The 18,789-nt window shown below is 40.2% G+C and overlaps 1 protein-coding gene across 4 annotated transcripts in view; it reads right to left on the minus strand.

Moving 5' to 3' along the window:
* LOC121874087 (glutamate receptor ionotropic, kainate 2-like) overlaps nucleotides 1–18,789 on the minus strand; it is a 46,700-nt gene that overhangs the window by 22,678 nt on the left and 5,233 nt on the right. For all 4 annotated transcript variants that reach the window (XM_042378004.1, XM_042378002.1, XM_042378003.1 and 1 more), the window contains 3 exons: nucleotides 6,603–6,755; nucleotides 5,505–5,609; nucleotides 1,673–1,690 (listed from right to left, as the gene is read on the minus strand). In XM_042378004.1, the coding sequence (XP_042233938.1) occupies nucleotides 1,673–1,690; nucleotides 5,505–5,609; nucleotides 6,603–6,755 (276 nt within the window). The remainder of the gene's footprint in view (nucleotides 1–1,672; nucleotides 1,691–5,504; nucleotides 5,610–6,602; nucleotides 6,756–18,789) is intronic.

Below are 18,789 nucleotides of genomic sequence, written 5' to 3' on the forward strand. Positions count from 1 at the left end.
CCTGGGACTTGGTCACAATTTTCATGATGCCATGTGGCAGCAGGGTCTACCATTAGACAACACATTATGCTTCCAATATCTTCCCAGGCGGTAGTACCTCCCTGTTTGATAGCTGCCTACTACCTATATAGTGCAGGTTACGACTTAATTATTCTCTTTACCTCATCCCATCCCCTACCCTACCCTACCCTACCCTACCCTACCCTACCCTACCCTACCCTACCCTACCCTACCCTACCTCCTGTAATTATCACAATCAGTCAATCCTCACCTGCCCCACAACTTACCTACATTTACTTAATAACAAAATTTTTTATTTTTTATTCACTTTTATCTACAGATTTACCATGGATCAATGTGTGTGCCTTTTATTATATCATGTACGATATACCTGAAGTGTTTTTATACAGTAAACGCTAAAATAAATGTAAATTTTAATGGTGATTTTTACAAAATAAATATTTGTCAATCATAATCCAATTTTTACCTTCCACTTGTTTATCAATATGGTTATCAATGGTTGGGCCAAGGCTTGGGGCTGGCTGTCAGTTAGGCTGGTTGCCAAGAAGTTAGAAGGTTGGGTTGTTGCTGGGCGGTTGTTAGGCTGGGGTTGAGTTAATGGGTTGGGTTGGGCTGGGTTGAAGTTGGGCTGGGTTGAAGAAGCTGGTTGGTTGAGTTGGGCTGAGTTGGGTTGCTGCTGGGCTGTTGGGTTGCTGGGTTGCTGTTGCTGCTGGGTTGAGTTGCCAGGTTAGGTTGGTTAGGCTGGGTCGGAGCCACGGTTGGGCTGCTGGCAGGGTCAACGTCAACGTCAACGAGTCAAGTCAATCTCATCAACGACAATGAGTCAACGTCAACTGGTCAACGATCATCATCAACAACTGGGTCAATCATCATCAGTCATCATCAACAATAACAACAACACCAACAAGTCAAGGTCAATAAACAACAAGAACAATGGTCAACAAGTGGGTTGGGCTGGGTTGCAATAGGCTGGCCAATGGGGCTGGGTCATGGGCTCAATAGGGTTGGGCTGGTTGGGTTGGGTTGGGGTTGGGGTTGGGTTAAATAACACAAGTTACGGTTGGGGTTGAGTTGGCTGCTGTTGTCAAGCTAATGTTTGCTGCTGAGCTACACAGTTTAACAATACTGCTAAATGGTTGGGTTGTTGTTGGGTTGCTGAGTTGGGTTGGGTTGGGCTTGTATTGCTGGGTTGCTGATGCTAAGCTAATAGTTGTTTAAGTTTGGGTTGGGCTGGCCATAGGCTAAGTAGGGTAGGTTAGGTTTGGCAGCTTGCTTATAGGACTCAGTAGCTATACCTCTCGCTGCCAGACCAATGAACAGACGGTATATTATCAAACTTCAGGTGTGAAATAATCACTACAGGTAAACATAAACAAAACCAAACTCCACATTATGAAAAAAAAATCAATAAAGTTTTAAATAACAAATACGACTTAATTATCACACACACATACAAAAACAACAACAACTACATGAAAACAACTTCTAACTACCTTGTAAACAATGATTAACTATACCATCTAAATAACAACTAAACACCTAACTACTACAAAAGCTCCATCACTACACCTCATTAACTACCACGGACTAACTATCACATAGGGAAAAAAAGTTGGTAAAAGTTGCAGAAAAATATAAGAGGGAATCTTACTTTCACCACTTCATTTTCCTAGCAGCAAATACACACAGATAATTAGTACAGATTAGTGGGTTTATTGTGCATAATTGTTTATATATACACACTGAAACATATATAAATTGCATTCCATTCATTATATATTCAACATGAAGGTAGTAGCAGTTAGTAGTAGTAGTAGCAGCAGTAGTAGTATCACTCTGATGTGTGGACTGTCGTCCTCAGGGGGTTAGCCTACACACCCACGCGCGCACGTATGCCCCTACTACCAGGACACAGAAGTCCAGCCACCTCTCCGCCCTTTCCTCATAAGAACTAGTTTCTTCTTCTGAATGGGACCAAAGTAGATGTCGGAGGCGGACGTAACTGTCGCCCAAAGTGCGGAACACTGTGCCGGGTAACAGACATTGTTGCGTCTGTGCTAGACAGAACCAAAATTGCACTACCTGTGATTGTGAGAGAAACAACCGACCATGTGTGGTTTGCAGAAAGGGAAACAATTGTCGGAACCCACATGGCAGGGAGCCGACACAGGAGGCCACAGTGGATATCGCCAGGACCCAACCGCCCGATGATGTCCTAAATGATAGCAGTGAGTCCACTAAACCTGAAAATGTAGTCCCAATAAACGCTGCTCCAATAGTAGCAGATGTCCACGAGGTGAATGGAAGACAGCCACCTCAGTGGAATGGCTTGTCGATGGAAAATGCGGACATATGGGTTAAAGAAACTAACTCAGAAATTGTCAGGTGGTCGCCAGTTAACCTGTTTGAACCACCCAAGTGTGCGGCCACCAAAGAAATGAATCGGGAGATGATTAGTCTCATAACCGAGTTAACTCAGGACCGCTTCCTTGCCACCTTTAGCTCTTCAAATACTGGCAATAATACCACATCTATTCTGTCAGAGAACACACACAAGGATTAAGCACAAAGAAAATGCGGCAGCAAGGAAGAGAAGATTGACAATGTGGCAGAATGAGGCCCTTGATGATCTCCTTTGTAAAGCAAGAACACTGGAGGAGAGACTAAAATTTATAGGAGACGGAAAGCAAAACACCGATGACGTTGCAAGAAAGTTTGGAAACAAAGTGTCTTTGGCGGTAAGATCTCTCACAGAGGAATCCTCCGGTGGTGTTCTGCCAATAATCAGAGACATTAAAACAAGTGAAGGAAAAACATCCCACTGCAAGTGAAGAGGACGGTATTAGGTTCCAGGGTGACTATATCCCACCAAATGCTGTCCTGTTCGAGAAAATAACAGGAGGGATGGTGTGGAAAAAGGCACTGAAAACTTAGGGAGGGGCTGGCCCTTCAGGCCTGGATGCAAACGGTTGGAGAGTCAGCCTCAGCACTAACAAGTTTGGCCCCGTAGCAAGTGATCTCTGCACTGCCATTGCCGCCCTTGCAAGAAGCTAGCAACCTCGTGCTGCCAACACCTCCATGCTCTGACGGCCTGCCGCCTCATTCCCCTGGATAAGAATCCAGGATGTAGCCCTATAGGGGTGGGGAAAGTTCTGAGGCGGATCAACAGGAAATGCATAATGGAGGTGGTAAAGGTTGATGTCAGGGCAGCGGCAGGTAACCTGCAAGTTTCTGCCGGCCACCAGGCTGGAGGGGAAGCTGCCATTCACGCCATGAGAACGATATTTGGGCAGCGTGATTGTGAGGCCGTTCTCCTGGTTGACGCTTCCAACGCATTCAACATACTTAACCGCAAGGCCGCACTGCACAACATCAAGATCAAGTGTCCAAGCTTTACAAAGTATGTTGAAAACACCTATAGGAATCCATCAGACCTCTATATAGTAAACATCAAGGCTCTAAGAGGTGATATCATCATACAGTCAACTGAGGGAACAACGCAGGGGTACCCTGTTACAATGGCAATGTACGCAATAGGCCTATCCGTGCTCCAACACACAATAAAATTTGAAACAACCGAGGTCAAGCAAGTGGCGTATGCTGACGACCTTACAGGAGCAGGAAAAGTGGAGGACATCAAAAAGTGGTGGGACCTGATAACATCATATGGTCCACAAATAGGGTACCACCCAAATGCCAGCAAGTCCTTCCTCATTGTGAAGCCAGAACATTATGAACGGGCAATGGAGGTGTTCGGTGGAAGTGAGGTAAAAATAACAGAGGATGGCCAAAGACACCTAGGCGCAGTAATTGGCACGATGAACTTAAAGACCGAGTAAGTAACGGGAAAGGTGAATGAGTGGGTTAGGGAAATCCAAGCTCTGTCTGATATTGCTAACAGAGCCACATGCGGCTTTTGCGGCATTCACCCATGGAGTCAAGCTTCACTGGAACTACCTGATGCGCACTATCCCTGATATCGGACCCCTCCTCCACCCTCTGCAAGAAGCTATCAGCGTCAATTCCATTCCTAAATTAGTGAAACATCTTCACTTAACCCCAGCAGAAAGATCACTCCTTGCACTACCACCGAGGCTGGGAGGAATGGGATTGACCAATCCAGAGGAGATTGCTGCCACTTGAACATCAAAACTCAGTTAAGCTCACGGCAGCCCTCACTGACCACATAATAGCTCAGAACGCAACAGGTGAGGTGGATACCAGCGAAGTAAACAAGATTCGAAGGTCCATTACGACAGAATGACAGCACGGCCAAAGTGATAAGTTGCAGCAACTGTTGTTCCAAGTACGAGAGAATTTGAAAAAAAGTAGCTATAGCACAGGAGGTGGGCGCCTCGAACTGGTTAACACGTTACCGATAAGGGCAAATGGTTTCAGTCTCAATAAACAAGAATTTACAGATGCCATTGCCAGTAGGTTTGCTCTCCCAATGCGTGTGTGGCTCTTCGTATGACGTCGATCACGCCATGGTGTGCAAGAAAGGGGGCTTCATATGCATGAGGCATGACGAAGTAAGGGATCTCATTGCAAATATGTTGAAGGAGATCTGTCGTGATGTCAGGGTAGAACCGACCCTCCTTCTATTGGACGGTGAGAATTTCCAACATAGGACTTCAAACACATCCAATGCAGCCCGTGCTGACGTCAGTGCTCGAGGATTCTGGAAGCGGGGACAGCGAGCCTTCTTCGACATCAGAATTTTGATTCCATGGCCGCATGTCACAGTAACTTAGCTCTCGATGCTGCACACAGGAGGAATGAGAACGACAAGATGAGGGCATACGGGAAGAGAATTCAGAACGTTGATCAAGGCAGCTTCACTCCTCTGGTGTTCACAACCTCTGGTGAGATGGGACCAAGTGCAAGATGCTTCTACGCCAGACTCGCGGAGGTGCTATCCGAACAGAAGCAGCAGCCCAGAAGTTATGTTACAGCCTGGATAAGATATCGACTGTCCTTCTCTCTCCTTAGGTCGGCTTTGCTCTGCCTCAGGGGAACGAGAGCATCGGCCCCAAAGCCGACAACAGTTGCAGATATTGGATTTGAGGCAACAGTCACTGAATGCCGCATAGATCTGCGGCTCAACTAACTCAACATAGCTAGGGTAGCTACTTATGTATTAGGATATTTAATTTTAAGGTAATAAAATGGCGGCGAAGGTGTGGCTATTGGGGGAAGGATGGAGGCCACGATATTAAAAAAATAAAAATAATATAAATAGTAGTAGTAGTAGTTGTAGGAGACAAAAAAAGTTAGTTGTAGTAGTAGTAGTAGGCAGGTGGACAGGCAGATAGAGAGAGATACAGGCATATAGACAGATAGATCAACAGACGGAGAAGTAGATAGGAAGAGAGATAGAAAGTGCCCCCCCTCCCCTCCCCCCCAATCCTCCCCCAACCCCCCTCCCTCCCCCCAACCCCCTCCCTCCCCCACCCCCATCCCTCCCCCACCCTCCCCCTCACCTTAGTCAAGTTCTTCATGCCCAGCTCCACTATATCAAGGTTGAAGTCCGTCCTGAACCCCAATGCATCGAACTCTATGGGACCAGTGAGTCCTGGCATCTTGACCTGTGAGGAAGAGACGTATGGGAGATTAATGACACAGAAACACACAGACACAGACACAGAAATACAGACACAGAAACAGACACATATATACAGACACAGAAACACACAGACACAGACACAGAAATACAGACACAGAAACACACAGACACATAAATACAGACACAGAAACACACAGACACAGAAACACACAGACACATAAATACAGACACAGAAACACACAGACACAGACACAGAAATACAGACACAGAAACACACAGATACATAAATACAGACACAGAAACACACAGACACAGAAACACACAGACACATAAATACAGACACAGAAACACACAGACACAGAAACACACAGACACATAAATACATACACAGAAACACACAACACAGAAATACACAGACAAATGGGTTAATAGATCATACAGATAAGGGGGAAATGCACAGATATGGGGGGGGGGTTACAGACAGGCACAGACAGACACAGAAAGGGGAATTTGCACAGGCATATAATTACATAGACACAGAAAAGCCCCACAGACACATGGCAAACAGACAGACGCACAAACACAGATGAAGAGAGGCGCCCAGACAGACAGACAGACAGACAGACATACTAGTTATCTGCTTAAGAAAATGGAATAATTAATAGTTTCTTTCAATTCTAGAGACGTGAATCATCTCAATCAAGAAAATGTAAATTATAATGGCACACACACACATTTTATCTCTTCTTCTCTCTCTCTTATTCCTCAGTTTCTCCTCTTTACTGTTTTTCTCTCCCTCCCTAACCCCTTCTCTGTACTCTCCATCCTTCATCCTTTCACTCTCCTCCTCCCATCCTTAACACCCCCTTCCCCATCTCTCACCCAAGCCACCATCTTCCCCATCCCTTACCCTCTCCCTCAACCTCCCCATCCCTCACACCCTCACCCCTATCTCTCACCTTACCTCTCCTCCCCACCCCCCCCTCCTCCTACCCTCACTCTCTCCCTAACTTACCAGCTTCATGTAATTGATGAGAGAGTTACCGTGTACCCAAGCGTCCTCATCCTCACACACCAGGGAGGTCATCTGCACGTCCGTCGAGTTGTCCAACGCCTGTATGGCCAGAACGAAGAGCTTCACGGCGTCGTACATCAACGCTGTCTCCGTCTGCAGCGTGGAAAGGGTCGTTAGACGGAGTTAAATTGACGTACGATCATAAACGATGTGAAAAATGTAGGGAAAATGGGGAAATATTCGGTGATATTAGGGGGAATATGGGGTAAAATTCAGTAGTATTGGGGAAATATTCGGTGATATTAGGGAAAAAGGGGAATAAAATTATTTAATAGTGGGGAAAATGGGAAAATTCGGTAAAATAGGGGAAAGTAGAACATAGGGGAATTAAAAAAAATACACCTGGTTAAAATAGTTGTAAACTGGGGAAAAATCCTAAAAAAAGGGGAAATATTGAGGAAAATCGCAGAAATTAGGGCAAAAAGGACATACCGTCAATAAGAAAATAAGTTAAAATATGGAAAAAAAAATCAAATTATGTATAAATTGTTATAACAGTAGAACACAGGAAAAAATGGGGAAAATAGGGTCAATATATTCGATTACTGAACAACCAATTACATCTAAGACACGAAGCGAGTGGTTACAGATCAAAAATTGGTATTAAAATAATTAATAGGGGAAAAATAGGCAAGAGTAAATAGCTGAACAAAATTAATAGGGCAAAATAAAAGTGAACAGTTGCAATAATAATAATAATAATAATAATAATAATAATAATAATAATAATAATAATAATAATAAACCAAGCAATATAAAATAGGGAAAATATATATTACATAAAAATAATATCAATCCTATTAGGAGGGACATAATATAGTAGAACCTATTTTAATATATAATACAGGGTACAAATAAATGGGAAACAATTCTACTACTTCACTTGTAATAGGGGAATAAATCGCTTGGTTTATTTACATACTGGGTGATATAGTAAACAATAGCAATTTTACTAGTTAATAGGGAGGTATGGTGGCAACGGCTTAAATATAGGAGGTTATGATAGAAAAAGCTTAAATACAGGGACACCAATAAGGGAATGATAGAAGAAGCTTAATTACAGGGAAAATAAGGGAACATGATAGAAGAAGCTTGATTACAGGAACAATAGAGTACCATATGATAGAAAAAGCTTAACTGCAATAACATACGGTTGAAAGAAAGCTTAATTACACCAACAATAGAGGGACGTATGATCAAAAAGCTTAAATACAGGAAAAATAGTGAAACATATGATAGAAAAAGTTTGAATACAGGAAAAATAGTAAAACATGATAGAAAAAGCTTAAATATTGTAAAAAATAGGTTACATACTAAAACAAAAGCTTAATTATAGGAACAATAGAGGTCCATATGATAACAAAAGCTTAATACTATAATACCGCATCGAAAAAAATTACTTTACTGAAAAATAGAAAAAAAATACATAAAACGCTTAAGAATTAGATACCAATTATTATTATATATAAGTAAGATTAGGTCAACAGCTGTTAAATATTTGCTAAAGATTTAATTCAACACACCACAGACAGACAGACAGGCACGTGCATCACAGGAAAAAAATACTCTTCTGCATATACACCCACCTGAAGTAAAAGGGATTAATTCATTTGTGTATGTGTGAGTGTATGGTGTATGGCTCTTAATGTATGATTTTAAACAGCAAAATACTGTACGGGGTGTAGTATACAGTGCCTTTGAAGAACCTTTTGTATGATTTCTGGGGAAGATTTAAGAGTGTATGATTTTTTAGGGAAGATTTTAAGACAGTATGATTTCTTAGGGGAGAAATTTTAGACAGTGTAGAATTACAGGGAAACTTACTGTATAATTTGGGGAACTTTATCTAGTCAAGGTATGAATTTGGGGAAATTTAAATACAATCTAGGGGAAAATTAAACCAATGTAGTGGATGATTTAGGAGAAAAAAAAAACTTTACCCGTATATTGTTAGAATGATTTACGGGAAACCTCAACCAACATATGATTTAACCACTAGAGTCGGAAACGTATACATAAAATTGGTTAAATAAAATGTTAATTAAAATTGACATACGAGTATAACTGATATACCATGGGATTAAAAAAAAATCTATATATACTTTTTCGTTTTGCTTTTTTTTATGGAAATTGAATATAGATGGACATGCAACGTTCAATTTCCCCTCCCCTTAACAAAAATAAAATAAATAAAATAAAATACAAATATAAAATATTCACTGATGTGTTATCCTAACCCTTGAAGGAAATAATAATAATAATAATAATAATAATAATAATAATAATAATAATAATAATAATAATAATAATAAACCAAAATCATAACTATTTTCCCTTTTCCCCCAAACTCAAACAGTATTTTGACTCAAAGTTGTAAATTACACCTTTTTTTCTCCCTAGATGCAGTATGTTTAGTTTTCGCCGAGAAGGTGAAGTAAATTATTAGCAAGCATTTATATACCAATGTTAAGCACCAACATTTGTCACACACGTCAAAATAATGACGGGGGGGGTGTACCAGTGTTCTATGTTAATTCTGAGACAGCGGCAGAGTGTATAAATGGTCACATGTAAACAAGGGTGATAGAAGGCAGCACCAGTGTGTGTGTGTTGCCTGCCCCCCTCCCTCCCTTTTTCTCTCACTCCATCCCTCCCTCGTTATGTAGGAGTTTACATCAGCGCTGTATATATAATAAAACCTTCACACACACACAAAAACCCCCGCAGAAAAACAACCAACTAGAGACATTAAGAACGTTCCATCTCATAATATTTTAACCATTGAGCGACTAACGTAATTACTAACTTTATTACACGCTTAATAACCCTATAACACCAACGGGCAGGACGGACTCACCACCAACAGACTCCAAATTTCTTAATTAAAAAAAAGGGTAATATGAGGCGACCTTTACCGTGTTAATGAGGATATTAAACGTGTACTAAACTTGAGGAAAATATTTAATACGACTGTGGTACTATTTTCACAGTATTATTATTTTTGTTTTACGTTTGTCGAATGTTTATATCTTAGTTTCGTGCGAGAGATTTATAATCCTATGAGGCTACGACACTTTCAGGACCTGTGTATGTGTCGTACAGCGCTGGACTTGTTTTAGAGAACACACACACACACACACACACACACACGAGAGTTGAGAGGTGTAGGTGAGTTATAAACCAATTGATAATCCGGGCTTTTGTGTGTGCCCTCGCTTTTAAGTAGAGGCTCATTTGGTATATACGTGTAGACTCTTATTTCAGGACAGGATCTATTTAACGATACGAGAACTCACTGATTTTAACTCTGCATCGTAAGTTAAGGAGGCAGTTAAGTTATATACGTGTTATGTATACAATTAAGGAAGGAGTTATATACGTGTTGTTATGTATACAGTTAAGGAGACAGTTAAGTTACGCGTAGTTACATGTCTACAGTTAAGTGAGACCCAGTTATACCTGTCATAATAAACAAAGGTAAAAAATATAAAGTATAGGGTTCTTTCAGCAAGCGGGTTTATAGAGGCGGTTGGTTTATATATCACACACGACCAGGGGACTCTGGGTACCCAAGAGGCGCGCCAAAACCCCAAACAGATATATTACAAGTCTTATATACACTTATACTACCTCCCCCACCTTATCTCTCGCTATCCAGCCCTGTTTACCCCCCCCGTGATGCCATTTGTCAGTTGTGTGGTTTAATAGCAGTTGTTTAATAGGTTTATTTTCACGAGTAACACCACCAGTTAAGTGAACCGGTGGAGGAGGCGGGGATAGCGAAGAGGCTACCATTTTTACCTGCCTAAGCGCTTGTGTTTACAATATGTTCAGGCTACGACACCCCATGCCTATTTATTATATTCTTATTTTCCTCCATTTATATGCTTCATCATCTTATTCCCACATTTCTCCCCGTATGCAAATCTCTCCTAATATATTAAACAAGAATAATTTTCATAATATAATTTTCACAATATTATTAAGAGACTTTCCACCCCCCTTCCTCCTCTCCTCATGACTCGTATTTTAACACATCAGCTGTTTTGTCCCCAACACCTCAATTCCCGCACACCATCCACGTTTGGGTAATAAAGTAGCGTTAACTATCACTTACTATCACTTAACGACACAGCAGGGAGAGAATTTATATCCCTTGGTTCTTAGTGCCAACATATGTATACATTATATTAGCGATTTTTAAGTCCGGGTGATCAAGTGAATTTTTAAGTGTTTGTTTACAGTTCACGTTATTGAAACACGCCGCTGTAACCTTAAAATCGCAGAAGGACCTTGGTTTATCATAGTTCCCATTAGTATTTCCGGTATGTTAGAAGAAAAAAAAAATCTTATTTACCAACATTTCAGTTTCAACGATTCAGCCAGACCTCAGTAGTGCCTGTAAATGCCCCCCAGAGCACCCGCACTTACACACTAACAACAATAACTATCCCTTTAAACACGACAACCACCATTACAATTTCTTTCGAACGTATCACTGAATACTGATGATAAAAAATAATGATAATAAAATAAAGACAATAATACAGTAATAATAATAATAACAACAATAATAATAACAGCAATAACTAAACAATAATAATAATAATAAAATAATAAAATAATAATAATAATAATCTCACATAACATCTCTCCTAGACATCCCGCTGTTGCATTTTTGAGTCAAGTAGTTTTTTGTGTGTCCATTCACTCTAAACTTTGATGAACTGGACGACGGCCGGGAGAAGAAAGTTTAGTGAGGAAATGGCTGGGTGAGTCAGTTAGAGTGGGGTGGGGGTTGAGGCAGTTAGTTACAGTCAGTTAAGGGGTCACTCAAGGAGGTAGTTAGTGAGAGATAGTCAGTCAGTTAGGGAGGGTACTCGGGCAGTCAGAGAGCCAGTTAGTTTTAGATTTTGGGAGTTGAAGGTCAGTTAGCCAGAGAGAGACAGTTAGTTAAGACTGTCAGTTAATCTTTTACTTACTCAATTAACCAGCCTCTCTCTCTCTCTCTCTCTCTCTCTCTCTCTCTCTCTCTCTCTCTCTGTCTGTTTATTTTATATTCCAGTGTCTCTCTCCTTCTATCTCTCTCTCTATCTCTCTCTCTCTCTTACATAGATATCACATTCACTCTCTCCCCCTCTCTCTTTCTCTCTTTCACACCACATTCTTTTTAACACACACTATTTCTTTCACACACACACACTCTCTCTCTCTCACCCTCTAGGTTAGCGGTAGTAGAAGCAGTGTAAATCGGTGGAGGGAAACTTCTTGTCCCGGTAATACACAAAGTTAAGACGGCAATACCCGAGTCGACAGCCACATAGGTTCTTACGGTGAAACAAAAATAAATAAATAAATAAAAATAAATAAATAAAATCTCCTTAACTATATATGTAAGAACATCCTTAACTCCTTCACTTGAACCACGACACACAAGGATTCTTAAAGGTTCCTACGTTAGAATATTCGTTTCTCCTTTACTATAGTTGGTGATATAAAAGAAAAAAAAAAATATATATATATATATATATATATATGTTACTGGTATATTTAAGTTGCGACATAAGATAGTCTTAATGATTCGTAACGTTTAAAATTTTAGTCGTAAATGAATGTATCTTACAGGTTCACTTAAACATTGGTAGCGGTGGTGAACAGAGACACACACACACACACTAACTTTTTAACTAGGTACAGAGACAAAAGGTGTAGTTCTCAAAGAGATCTGGCAGTGTGTTACAGTATGATGCAAAATATTACAACATAATACAGTAATAAAGACGGGGAGGAGGCAGAACAGGGGCCTCATCACATCACAACAACTGGACTGTATCTTGATAATATTCCATCAGTCCTTTGATAGTGAACCGGAGTTATGACACTCACTCACACTGATGACACTACACGGTCTCTGCTGCCTCTCTCAGTGAGTCAAAGTGTCACACGATCACACCTATACTAAATTAGTTTATTTCCAGTGTTGGGTTAAAGTTGGGTTAAGATTGGGTTGACCAAGGCATTGTGGAACCAAGTCAGTCCTAATCATTTTAATTAATTCTCTTTCATGTTACATTTCAGCTCTCTCTCTCTCTCTCTCTCTCTCTCTCTCTCTCTCTCTCTCTCTCTAACATTAGCCTGACTAAGCCATTCTCCCGCACAATACTCATTAAAATAATTGGCTCTTTTTTGTGTTCCCTCCCTCCTGCAGGTGCTGTGAGGGCAGGAACAATGGACCAGTAGTCTGTTTGTTCCCTCAGTAGCGGTAATGGGAGGCACAAAGACCATCACCTGTAATGTTATTGTTTCAGAAAGAGGAATCTGATTGGCTAGCTGGGGTCGGGCTAAGGTTATACGTGTAGTTTCAGTAATTATATAAGAGTGAAGGTGTGATAGTGGGTTAATCATGCCGTTGGGGGTCACCTGAGTAGGGCGGTCTGTGTCGCCTCTACTCTGCGGACGGGAAGGTGGATGGACGGGAAGGTGGATGGAAGGGAAGGTGGACAGACGGACGGGAAGATAGACGGACGTGAAGACAGACGGGAAGGTAGATGGACAGATAGATCGTTTATGTTCCCACCAACGTCTCTTCCTTCCAATACCGACGCCATATTCACCAAGACACCAGCTACTAAATCTGTCTCTCGCAGCTTTGACGTGATTCAGTTGACACGCGTTTCTCACATCTCAACTTAAGTGAAGGGGGAATAATAATAATAATAATAATAATAATAATAATAATAATAATAATAATAATAATAATAATAATAATAATAATAATAAATAAATAAACAATTCTACGGGGTTATAAATTTAAGAGACTCCATTCCCTGTGTTGTAACTTAAGTGAGTCAATTAGAGGCATTTCTCACATCTCCAATTAAGATTTGGGGGTAGAGGGGGGGGGGAATTAAGCATACGAACCCTGAAGTAAAAGGATTCGGGTACCGGTTTGTCGGTTTGTTTATTACATCAGCTGACCTAGACGTCTCGGGGCAAAACAGTGATATAGGGTTTTAAACACCATAGGGTCGAGGAACACGGCGAAAAGACATGGTAGTTTCGCCCTTCCTCTTAACACCCGTAGGAGGGAGGGGATAAGTGCTGGAGAGATGCCCGCGCCAGATATATAAATTGCTCGCTGGGGTTTTGGCCGTATAAATGCGGGAAAATCCACCCTATACCTTGAACGATTAATCTCTTGTCTTAAGTGTTTGTGGTTACCGACCGTACATGAGTTTTAGAGGGTTGGCACTATCACCTCCCCCCCACCAGTCGCGGGAGAGAATGACTCAGTGGTGAAGCTAACAAGAAAGGATGATTGAGAGAGTGAGTTCGTAATTTCTCTTTCCTTCGATTGTATCAAGAGCGCGTGAGCCTTATCTCACTGAAAAAATATCTCCTCTAGGCACGTGGAATCTCATCCAACTGAAAATTCCCCTCAAGTGTCAACAAAACAGACAGCGCGAGGAGCCTTATCCCACTGAAAAAAATCCTTCATCACGTAAACAACTGATTCACTACGACGATTTTTAGGTTTTGTATCTCAGCTAATAAGAGAACTGATAAAGGTCAGTGTGTGTGTGTGTGTATATATATATATATATATATATATATATATATATATATATATATATATATATATATATATATATATATATATATATATATATATATATATATATATATATATATATATATATATAAAGAAAAAAATAAAGGAGAAAAGTAGTAATATCAATAGCAAGAAGACAAGATAATGAAAGACAATCAATAAAATTTAAAGAAAAATAAAGAATAAGGAAAGAAGACAAAAAAGACAAAATACAGAGACAGAAAACAAGATACTGAAAGAAAAGGAAAGAAGTCAAGAAAAAGAAAGACAAAATGTGGGTGTCGGGGAAATTCTCGGAAGGTTAAAAAAAACGCGAGCAGCATTAGCAAGTTTTAGGCAGATGGGAGGAGAGAGGCGAGGGGCGAGGCAGTGGGAGGAAAGGGGGCGAGGGAATGGGAGGAGAGGGGCGAGGCAGTGGGAGGAGAGGGGCGAGGGAGTGGGAGGAGAGGGGCCAGGCAGTGGGAGGAGCGAGGCCAAGCAGGGTAGGAGCATATGTGTGTGTGTGTGTGTGTGTAGTTAAGCTAAGACTTGAGAGCACCAAGACAGGCAGCAGCAACACAAGTCGTTTTGCTCTACTCAAACAAAACACACTGTCTTTCTCTCTTCCTTGACGTCAGATTCGGAATATTAAAATAGACAAACGCTCGTCAGTTACTCGCTGTAGCTAGAGAGAGCGAACTACTGTACCTCTCTCGCTCTCTTTCCCTTTTTCTCTCTCTCTCTCTTGGTAAAAACATCTTCATTATCTCCAACTGAAAGATGCATGTCTCCCTCGTCACCTGTTAATATACCAACCACGTCTTCATCAGTTCATAATGAGGGTAAACACCAACACGTCTTCATCTTCAACTCGTAAAAACATTAGCCATCATCAGCCACAACAATGTCAATAAGATCATGGCGTTCCAACACTCCCTCACCAACAGAGATTGATTAAGAGTCTTCATAAAACCTATAAACAAGATGTTCCAACACTCCCCCAACAACACAACTGAGTCTTCATAAAACCTATAAACAAGATGTTCCAACACTCCCCCAACAACACAACTGAGTCTTCATAAAACCTATAAACAAGATGTTCCAACACTTCCTCACCAACACAACTAGGTAAAAAAAAAAAATCTTCATTAAGCCTTTACACAACAGAGCTTCACCCTGGGGAGGACATGGTCGCTGGCAAGTCTCCCTGGATTTAGTTGACTCACATTTCTGGTTGTTTTTATACCCGGGAAGAAACATATATATACAGTACACACAGCCAGGGAACACACACCCAGGCGACAGACCGCTTCTCATTCCTCTTCTGTTGTTTATCTTTTTACTCCTTAAACAATAATCCTTTTTATTGTCTTTCGTGCTTTTTTTTGTCTTTTTGAAATAACAGAAAAAAATCTTCAATTCTTTCCCGAAAGTTTATTTTTATTACAAACATCAGAGAGGAATATTTTTTTCATTCCCTTTCTATTTTTCGTATTAAGAAAAACTGCCCTTTTTTCTATTTTCCGACCATTTTTATCAATACAGTACCCCGAAGAAACTGTCAGTCTTCCAGTTCAACTTAATTTTATTGGTACAAGAAAAGAATACATTTTTCATTCCCTCTATTCTAATTTTTTTTGTTACAAAAACCAAGAGAACAAATTATCTTCAACAACGACATAAAGAATAAAAAAAATATACATAGTTTTGCCTTTCTCACAAATACTCTAAACTCCATCATGTCTAGAGCAGTTAAAGTAAAAGTACGTACATCATCATCACACACACACACACACACGGTGCATACGTCATACACTGGGATTAAAACGAGCACCGCGGACTATAACCTAAACACCAAGCGAGGAATAATAAACTAAACTTCAAAATACTCGAGAGAGAGAGAGAGAGAGAGAGAGAGAGAGAGAGTGGGGGGTTGGCTCACATAAGTTACATCATGAGTCTCTCGCTTGATCCCGTAGTGTGACGCCTTTGTTTACATCCGTGGGAGGCCTCGGTGTGTGTGATGAATGGACGTATGGCTTGATATTACTCCAAGTACGTAGATCTATACACGTGTGCCGGTGAGCTTTAAGGTGATGCTCCTATTTTTAGAAGATTGAATAATGCACCTTATAAATCCCTCTTCTCCCCCTCCGATCTCCCCCTTCCCCTCCTCCTTCCCTCCCTAAAGAAGAACAAGTGAAGTCCTCTTCTTATTGGTCAATGGAGTAAGCCAATGGGAAAATACCACTTATCATATACCAGGTTATGATTGGCTCCCTTGTATCTAATCGGGTCTGTGAGATAAACCAATAGAAAAACAGGAGGATCAAATAAAGAGTTATAAGTGGATGATGTGTAGGTAGCGGGGATCTGAGTGACATGGGTTTAGACTAAGTTAATTTGGGGGGCAGGTGAGAGCTCCTTTGGCGGCTGTAAAATACAAATTAAGTCTCTTTGACAGGATTATTTAAGCACCAAGTTTGTTTCTCTGGAATATTTAATTTTTGAGAGCACGACTGAAGGCACGGGAGCAAGAGAGAGAGAGAGAAAGAGAGAGAGGCGGCCTGTGGTGTAATGGTCAGCATGCTCGCTTCGCAAGCAAGTGGACCAGGTTCACTCCGGGCAGAGTGTAACTATGGGCAAGTTTCTTTACGCCGCTTGCCTCTGCATGTCTACCCAGCAGTAATTGGGGACCTGGATGTTAATCGATTTACGGATCGTGTTCCGAGGTAATGGTTAGCCAATGCAGTTGGAGAGTTGTCAGTCATGCAACGCGTTAACGTGGGTGTGGTTGTTGTAACCTTCTTATAAACAAATTCGCCTAGGTGGCCTAAGATTGGTATCCTCGTTACACGAGGGAGACAACCATTATGTGTGTGTGTGTGTGTGTGTCTATAGTAACTAAATACGTTGTCAAATCTCCCAAAGTCTTTAGAATTTCTCTTCGTGTAATAAAAGATAAAAATATAAACTTTTTCCAACACTTCAAACATTTTTTCATCTTCAACATCATTTCGTTAAACTTTTTACGTATACTCCTTAACTTTCTACATTTTGTAAATGTTTTTTGCTTCAAACTTTCCTTTAAGTTTTTAATACGCTTGCTAAAAGTTTGTATTTCATGCTTCAAGCCTGTTTCTTCTCTCCTCTCTCTTCTCTCTCTCTCTCTCTCTCTCTCTCTCTCTCTCTCTCTCTCTCTCTCTCTCATCCCATCAACATTTTCAAGCTTGCCAAAAAAGTAAACAAAATTCCCCATCACCCCAATTTTCCCCCCACTTCACTTACATATTGGTGAGCTATAAATAAATTGGTGAGTTATAAAGAAAAAAAAATGGTGGGCTGTAAAGAAAAATTCATATAGACATTTTTGTTGAAGAGTAATTAATAATACTAATTACCGATATCAAAACTAATAATACTCAAATACACATTATATAACAATAAACATTATAGAAACATTAACTGCATACACCTAAACATAGAGACAAATAAAGGTAGATAAACATACGCGCAGAAACATCAACTAAAACTACCGATGTTTATAAATACGCAAAAATTAACATCACACTAGACTTAAAAGAGTACTGGATTATACGCTTTTTGACACATATAAACACCAAACACAAGTTATCTTTAAACATACGCAAATTCAACACAAAATTAAAATAAAAAATAATTATAAATGTTTTTAAAATGTATAACTTACACAGAAAAAAAATGTAAATAAAAAAAATACACAGGAAATTTAAAATACGTAATTGTTAAAAATGGAAAAAAAATAAATATATATGTTAAAAATTCAATAAAAAATCACCAAAATCAAGAGGCCAGACTAGTGATGTTCAGGTGTACTTAACATCGACCAAGGTGTTGTATCCTGAACATCGGCCACAGCTACAGTACGTCGTGAGCCTGAACACAAACATGCATGGGCGATGCTCCTACAGTATGCGTGAGACATTATGCTCCTACAGTATACGTGAGACTACTATATGCATGAGACATTATGCTCCTGTGCTCCTATAGCAGGCATGAGACGTTATGCTCCTACAATATCCGTGATACATTATGCTCTTACAGTATGCATGATACATTATAAACTTACAGTATGTGTGAGATATACTCCTACAGTATGCATGAGACATTATATTTCTACTATATACATGAGACATTAAGTTCCTACATAATATGCGAGACATTATGCTCCTACAGCATGAATGAGATGTTATGCTTCTACTACTTGTATGTGTTTCTATAATATGCGTGAGATATTATGCTCCTACAGTATGTATAAGACATTATGCTCCTACAATATGCGTGAGACATTATGCTCCTACTATATGCGTGAGACATTATGCTCCTACTATATGCATGAGATATTATGCTCCTACAGTATGCATAAAGACATTATGCTCCTACTATATGCATGAGTCATTATGCTCCTACAGTATGCATAAGACATTATGCTCCTACAATATGCATGGGACCTTATGCTCCTACTATATCCATGAGACATTATGCTCGCATAGTATG

The sequence above is a fragment of the Homarus americanus genome, unplaced genomic scaffold (assembly GCF_018991925.1).
Source record: "Homarus americanus isolate GMGI-L3 unplaced genomic scaffold, GMGI_Hamer_2.0 scaffold28172, whole genome shotgun sequence".
Taxonomy (NCBI): domain Eukaryota; kingdom Metazoa; phylum Arthropoda; class Malacostraca; order Decapoda; family Nephropidae; genus Homarus; species Homarus americanus.